General features: G+C 46.9%; 1 protein-coding gene across 1 annotated transcript; it reads right to left on the reverse strand.

Annotated features, from left to right (window-relative positions):
• Positions 1-3,351: 3,351 nt before the first annotated feature.
• Positions 3,352-4,664, reverse strand: LOC123059113 (E3 ubiquitin-protein ligase BOI). The gene is made up of 2 exons (XM_044481753.1): positions 4,135-4,664; positions 3,352-4,045 (listed from the first exon to the last, which is right to left on the reverse strand). Exons 1-2 carry the CDS (start codon positions 4,480-4,482, stop codon positions 3,512-3,514), a joined length of 882 nt encoding a protein of 293 aa, XP_044337688.1. The 5' UTR covers positions 4,483-4,664; the 3' UTR covers positions 3,352-3,511.
• Between the last annotated feature and the right edge of the window lie 3,552 nt (positions 4,665-8,216).

The following is an 8,216-nucleotide window of genomic DNA, read 5'->3' on the forward strand; positions in this document are numbered from 1 at the left end:
CAAATATATTCATGAAAACATAGACGGTTCTGATCTGAAATCATGACACTCGGGCCCTAGTGACAAGCATTAAGCATAGCAAGGTCATAGCAACATCAATCTCAGAACATAGTGGATACTAGGGATCAAGCCCTAACAAATTGACTCGATTACATGACAAATCTCACCCAACCCCATCACCGTCCAGCAAGCGTACGAAGGAATTACTCACTCCCGATGGTGAGCATCATGAAATTGGTGATAGAGAAGGGTTGATGGTAATGATGGCGATGAACCCCCCTCTCCGGAGCCCCGAACGGACTCCAGATCAGCCCTCCTGATGAAGAATAGGAGATGGTAGTGACTCCGTATCGTAAAACGCAATGAAACTTCTTCTCTTATTTTTTTTACTCGGGAAGACGGTATTTATAGACTTAAGATTAGGGTCAGCGGAGCCACGTGGGCCCCATGAGGTAACATGGGCGCGCCTAGGGGGTGGTCGCGCCCTGTTGCCTTATGGGAAACTGGTGGCCCCCTCATGTGGATATTCACTCCATTATTTTATATATGTTCCATATAAAATCTCCAAAAAGTTTCGTCCAATTCTGAGAACTTTTATTTCTGCACAAAAATAACACAATGATAGTTCTGCTGAAAACAGCGTCAGTTCGGGTTAGTTTCATTTAAATCGTGCAAATTACAGTCCAAAACAAGAGCAAAAGTGTTTGAAAAAATAGATACGACGGAGTTGTATCAATGAGCTAAGACATTGGGCGGCGGAGGAGGATTCGGCGGTTGCGGGGGCGGCGTTCACACCCTATAAAATAGATCGAGGAAGTAGCTCGATCGAGAGAGGAGTCGTGCAGTGTGTTTTTTTCCCGTCGGTGTTTGAGAGGACTTCGTTTGGCCAATTTTTCTCTATTACGTGCGAGGAGGCATCATTCCCTGGTTTTTGCTACGTGGGAGGGGAGCGTTTTGGCGGGAGGAAAGACAAAAAAACCAGACAAATGTGGGAGGAGAAACGAATAAAAGCCAAACGAAGATGAGAGGAGAGATGAAAATAAACCGTGGAGCGAAGACTACCGAGTCCCCCTTTAGGAATACATATATATGTCAGTAGGAACATTTCCTACTGTCTTGAATGCTAAGAAAACCAAGAACACTATGAAGATGGCGGTAACGATCAAACTCACCGACGAGCAGAGTAGCGAAAGCAGTGACGAGTCGTGCAGCGCGACGATTGCCACCGATTCCCATAGCTAGGTTTTAGCTCCTAGTCGCGAGAATGTTCCCCAAGACAAGAGTCGAATTGAGGTATCTACGCGTTTCGAAGTCCGGCAGAATTTAGACGTCCAGGAAGAACTCTGAGAAAACTAGAGAGAGAAAGCCTAGCAACACTTTTCGTCTAATTAAGAGTCTAATTCTATTAGACCAATTAGACCAAAATTAGAGCACATCTAATTAGAATCTTAAACACTTAGGCCAATCAGACCGAGAGAGCGTGGAGCTATGCGGGAGAGATCCCCTTTGGATTGGTGTGTTGCAATAGGGAGCCTTCCACACATATATAAAGGTGGAGAGGGAAGGGGGCCCAACAGGAGCAATCCTTCTGCTCTTCCATTTCGTGAAAGCAGGGAAGGACTCCCTCCTTAATAGGATTCGGTATAGGCCTTCCTTAGGGAGGTGGCACCCTATGTGGGCCCCACTAGGACAACTACGGGTGGTCATCTCATGACAGTTATTCACAACTTTCTTACACAAATAAAATCTCATATTTTCCAGATGTCCTCGGAACCCATTACGAGACCCCCTCCCAACTTTTAGTATACAAATCCAGACTTTGCAAAATCATGTTAAACTTTTTGACAATTGAGCAAATTTTCTATAAATTCAAATCAATCTTTAGACTGTTGGTTCTTAATTGGGTTCCAATCTTCATCCCGCTTCCCTTGTTAGATATCTAAAGCCACTAGCCATCCACACATTTCTCAAATGTGCTGCCAGGTGTAGCTATCCACCTATTTCTCAAACGCACTGCCAAGCGGCGCTAGCCCTCTATCCTTATTTCCCACATTTCTCGACCCTCCATCATAGTCACAGATGTCATTTCCTTGTCTGCACGTGTCTAATTATGCTATCTCCACCATCTCCCACCGCCAACTGCCCACCGCTCACCTAAGTCGTCGCAAATCCCCTTGGATGCAACACATATATGCTATTCAAATTCTATTAAATGCAGTTAATTTCAAATTGCTGGTGATAGCCTATAGCTTTAGCCTGAATTTGGTTCTTACCTCCCTTTCGGTAGACCTCCAGACCTTAAACCTAGCCAGTCTATTGCCAGATGCGTCGCTAGGAAATGGTCACCTTCTTCACCCCCTCATGAATGCAATTAAATGCCTTCCATAGTCTTGTGTGTGGATTTGGGTAACCAACTTTTTCCAGCCAAGTAAATTTTCTACAAATTCAAATGTTTGGATCTAAATCGTGTTCATATCTTCACCCCGCTTCCCTTTTTAGATCTCTAAACCCTAAACTAGTCATCTACCTATTTCTCAAACACGTCGCTAAGTAGCACTCGCCATCTATCCTTCTTGCCCTAATTTTTCGCACCACCACCATAGTTGTCGATGTCATTTCCTTGTCTATCATGCCTCTAAGTGTCTGATTAAGCTTCTCCACCATATCCCACCTCTCACCTAAGTCACTGCAAACCCCCTTGGACGCACATATATGTTATTCGGATTCTAATCTCTGTAGTTAGTTTCAATTTATTGGGGACAACTTAGCTTAAACCTAAATCTGGTTCATATCTCCCTTTTGCTAGACCTCTAAACCTTAAACCTAGCCAGCCTATCGCCACACGCGCCGCTAGGAAATGGACACCTTCTTTCTCCCCTCGCGAATGCAATTCAATGGCCTTCCGTATAGTCGTTTGTGTGAATTTAGGCAACAAATCTTTTGCCAGCCGAGGAAATTTTCTGTAAATTCAAATCAACCTTTGGACCGTTGGCTTGGATCTGAATGAGGCTTTATCTTCCCCTCGCTTCCCAGTTGCCGAGATCTCTAAACCCTAACACTAGCCAATCCACCCATTTCTCAAACGTGCCGCCGAGCGGCGCTCGCTCTCTTTACTTTTTGCCCTTGTTTCTCGCCCCCTCCACCATAGTCTTAGTCTCGTAGATGTCATCTTTTTTTTTTCTTTTTGCGGGTGCGTAGATGTCATCTTCTTGTCTTTAATGTCTCCACATGTCCGATTACACCATCTCCGCCATCTCCCACCGCCCACCTAAGTCGCCGCAACCCCCCTTGGTCGCAGTCCATATATCTTGTTCAAATTCTAATTTATGTATTTAATTTCAAGCATTGATATGCACTACTACGGACTGTTTCTTCTTGTTGTTGAACAACTGATCCAACAGTTTTTGATCAAAAGGCTAAACTGAACAAAAGAAGGGGAGCAAAAGAAAAAAAAGATGAAGAAAATAAAGCTAGGAAAAGCCAAGTCTACTCTAAAACTATTCCTCCCGCATCACGAAAAGTTGACGCAGACGCTGCCGTTCTTGGCGCATCCGCACGCCGGGCACGCCTGCGCTGCGGCCGCGCACGGCGCGCACACGCAGAGGTGCCGGCACGGCAGCAGCAGCACCACGGCCGCGCCGTCGCCGCACCCCTTGCACCCTCCGACTCCTGTCGGAGCCGGCGTGCCCACCTCCTCCTCCGCGCAGATGGGCACCTGGTTCTCCCCCCAGCAGCACGACTCGGCGTCGTCCTGACCGTCGCCGCCGCCGCCGCCACGGGCCGCCTGCGCGTTGAGCACCCGCTGCAGGTCGGCCCGGAGCACGTTGGCCGCGGCCTCGTGGGACTGCGCGGCGTCGCGCCACGTCTGAGCCTCCATATAGAGGTTCCTGATGCGCTCCTCCAGCGCCCAGTTCATGCCCCTGACCCGCTCGATCTCGTCGTCCTTGGCCTTGAGCCGCTTCGCCGCCCTGGCCTCCACGGCCGACACGATGAGCCTCATGTGGCTCCGCCTCTGCTCCGCCAGAGCAGCCCACATCTTTCTCGCCTGCGCCGTCGACCACCTTTAATAACAAACAAAAGCTATAGAGGAAAAAAAGCCGGAAACGAGGCGATTAATTTGATCAGGGGACTCACATGTCTGTGCAGGATGTGGTCGACGGCGACGGTCTGCTGTTGCGCGTGGGCCGCAAGAACGTCGCCGGGCACGGACGACCGCTCGTCGACGCGCCTCCGCTTGTTGCCGGTGGTCATTTCCTGAGCGCCGTCGCCCTTCCTGGCCAGATCAACCGCGGCCAGAGCCAACAGCTCCGAGTGCTGATCCGCGGCCAACGTCGGCGTGAAGAGGGCCGCGGCGCCGTAGCAAGGCCCGCTCGCAGTCGCAGGCATGGCGGCGGCCGAGGCGCCCGGCCGGTTGGCGAGCTGGTGGTGGCCGCCGCCGGTGGCGAGTAACATGTGGCGCAGGCGTTGCAGGTCCACGGCCATGGCGGTCTGCTCCTGGCACTGGGAGGCCGCGCGCGGGGAGGACGCGCCTATATATACACACAGGCAGAGGCAGCCAAGGGAAGGCGATGGCGATGAGTTAGTCAGATGTGGCGATGAGTCATGTCATGGATGGATCGGCGCGAGCGCGGCCGGGGTGGCGAAGAAAGAAACAAGGAGGTCCGTCCTTGGATGACGGTAGGCGGCCGAGTATTTATGGTGCGTGCGTGACCGATCGAGAAGAAAGCAACTGACGATGAGATTGACCCTCCGATTATCCTTCTCGTTTTCAGGAGCGATTTCCTTTTATTTATGCCTTCCGTTTCAATCAAAATCTGCCTTTAATAATTTGATTTAATTTGGAGTAGAAACCAAGAATATATTTGGCCGCATATACACAAGGGTCTGCAACCAACGGATGCATGTATATGAAAATATATATGGGGTCGAGTTCATCGCTTGATTTGCAGAAGAAGACCAAATCATTCAAGTTAGTAGGTTGTGGCGCCAAATCAGCAGGAATCGTTGAGGCTGCTTAGATAGATCTGCACGAATCTTGGGGTCTAAGGAAACCCACAACAAAACAAATTACCACGCGCTCTCTGGACTTGGTAAAGCGCCGTGGTTAGGCTGGTCATAGTGGGGAGTAATTTAAACTAGTGTCATATACATGACACTAGTCTAAGTTACTATTTTTATAATGCAAAATAATACTCCCTCCATTCCAAAATATAGTGCGTCCGCGCTTTTCGAGGTCCAACTTTATCCATAAATTTAATCAACGAGACCAATTGCGGCGGGAGAAAAAAATTATATAATTAAAAACTTCTTTCGAATACGAATTCACTGATATAATTTTTGCTCCCGCCGCAATCGGTCTTGGTAGTTAAATTTACGGTCAAAGTTGAAACACGTGAATAGAGGAAGCACTACATTGTGGAATGGAGGGAGTATAATAGATGGCTTCATTTATTAGCTTGTAGACTCATCTTGTCTTGGGAAGCGCTATATTACAGTAACATATTATGTTACCATTTATCATTAACTACATGCTACGTAAGTAAAATTTTCTTGAAATGTGTTATGTTACTAGCTAAGTTACTCCTACTATGACTAGCCTGACTAGCCTTAGTGGAGGGCAATTCGATCGGAGAAGAAGAAGGGAAACTGCATGCATGCATGCGTTTGGCGCGTTACGTAATTAAGTTCATGCACTGTATCTGCATGCACTAGGCTCACAATTAACCCACGTACTTTAATGTGCTGATCGAGATATACTCCTAGGAGTACTATATGCGTTTTTTTGGCTGGTTATAGCTGTAGACGTACGGTTGAGAAAAAAAGAAGCACATTATAGGTATATAAATAATAAGGGAGTAAGTTAAAGCGTAGAGGTAGAGACGAGGGCTCAAAATTAGCAAGGACATAAATGAGTTCTTGCCTATACTGTGCTCTGGTGCAAATCCCGCCGATTGATCTGTACGTTCAATTTGATTACCAAAATAGATTTCTAATCTAATGCCAAAATTCCAGGGTAGGTATTATCGCCTCCGTCGATCGTACGTCTTCAATTACGGGATATATACACACATGATACTCACGTAACCTCGGCGCCAAAATAGAAGTAACCACACGTACGTGCGTCACCAGCCGTACGTTCAAAACATGACTTGTACAGCTGTACAAACACGATGCAGATCTGCATGCCAACTCATCACACAAGAGTATGTTTGGCATATATATATCTATCTTTTTTTTTTTGCGGCGATACTGTAGTATCTATCTTTGGAGAACAATAAGGAACGAACGGCCAAACAATCAGCGAACCCTGTTGGCATGAGGAGGAAGATATCAATCCGCGAGGAGCCATGCAAAGAATCAAAGAGGAGTTCGCCATGTTTGGATATTCCACAGAAAGACGCCAAGGTTCTTCCTCTGGACACGGATGCCGACCCCTGAGGCTGGGTGTATTACAATTACGTCTGATAGAGCTTTAAACTCTGAGCTTGGTGTAGGGGGCGCTGGTGGTGTGGCGAGATCGGCGACTTCCTTTCTAGGAGCGTGGAGCAAGCTGTACCCCGGCGTGTCGGATCCACTGGTCATGGAAGCGCTAGCACTGCGAGATGCTGTCAAACTTGCTAATATTCGTGGATTCACGCGGGTGCTTATGAAGACCGACTGCCGTTAACTAGTCGAGCTATGGAATACCCGGTTGTCAGCGCGTTCTGTCGTAGCATCGCTTTTAGATGAAATTAGAGAGCTATCTCTGCAGTTTAATTCCTTTGTAATTCAACATATTTGTAGATCGGCCAATGTACCGGCGCACTTGTGTGCTAAGCTAGCTTGCACGCTTAGTGTGTCGAAAAGTTGGATCGACGAGACTCTAAGCTTCCTGGTCGGTACCCTTTTGGCTGACTGCAACAGGAATTCATTAGTTGAATAAAGCTCTAAAGTTTCCCGAAAAAACAATCAGCAAACCGAACCGCTATACATATCCTGAAAACACTGGAATTAATCACAGTTTTGCTAAAGCATATCTAGATGTGCCATAAGTATTGCACATCTAAGTCATATGTCATTGATCTTACATTAAGGCATCTTTTGGTTCATAGGATAGGATTATCATAGGAATAGGAATCTTGTAGGAAATAAGATGACATGTATCTCAAATCCTATGAGTAGGAATAGAAAACAAGATGTCATTTGGTTGACACCAAAGGAATTTTTCCATTGAGTCTAGCCTCTTTTTTATTTTCTTATGAAATATGGAGGATAGGAATCAATCCTATGTAGGAATAGGAATCCGTTCCTATGAACCAAAGGGCTCTAAAGGAAAAAATCCTATAAGAATCCTATCCTCTAGAATTCCTATGAAATTCCTCTAAACCAAAGGAGGCCTAAAATTCGTGTGAATATTTTCTTTCTCTTTTTTCTTTTTCTCTTTATGCTTGATTCACTCACTTAGATGTGCAATAACTAAAGCACATCTAGATGTGCCCTAGACACACCCAATTAATCAATATGATTGCAGTTTTCGCTTTCCATGCATTAATCTCATATTATTCTTGCCATAGACCTTTTTTGAAGAGATATCTTCAATGGACTTTTGTGCGCAAGGAAACAAGACTGCGCATTCAAGTGGGAGTACACGGATAATTTCACGGAGACGCTTTGGCTGCTTCTTCTAGACAAGAAGAACAAGACAGCTGACGCGCACAGGGAGAGGGGGGAAAGAGAAGAAACACAACAACTTTCAAGGAAACGCATGCCGGCGGGAGAGAGATGATCGGACGGACGGACGGGCGGACAGACGTGTCATGCGCCGCGCGAATAGCTCCACGTGCAGCGCGGTGGCACTTGCTCTGGCACTACCGGTCGATCTGAACAAAACGTTTGGCATGTCCCGAGACGTGCCACGCCTGCATGCCGGGCCAGCGGCGTGGCACTTGTCATGTCACACGCGTTTGGGGCTGGTACAGGTATCCTGATTAGCGCATCCCAATGTCGAGCCTTAAAAAATAATAAGGACACAATATTTGTCGACCGTATGGAGCCGGTTATCCAACACTGTCCCAAAACGTCTGCCAATACTAACCTAAAAGATCAGCTAACATATTTCGTATAGTTTACATTGAAGAAAAATAATAACGAAACATGGCCGGGTGGATCAGATCGTGGGAGGAAGAAGGCAGTTGAGAGGTGGAAGACGACGTGTGAGCCGTTGGATGAAGATCCAA

The sequence above is a fragment of the Triticum aestivum genome, chromosome 3A (genome assembly GCF_018294505.1).
Source record: "Triticum aestivum cultivar Chinese Spring chromosome 3A, IWGSC CS RefSeq v2.1, whole genome shotgun sequence".
In the NCBI taxonomy this organism is placed as follows: Eukaryota; Viridiplantae; Streptophyta; class Magnoliopsida; order Poales; family Poaceae; genus Triticum; species Triticum aestivum.

Coding starts and splice junctions, on each gene's coding strand:
- LOC123059113 (XM_044481753.1), bottom strand. CDS start 4,482: ATGGCCGTGGACCTGCAACGCCTGCGCCACATGTTACTCGCCACCGGC. Junction 4,046..4,134: donor ACCACATCCTGCACAGACAT/GTGAGTCCCCTG, acceptor TCGACGGCGCAG/GCGAGAAAGATGTGGGCTGC.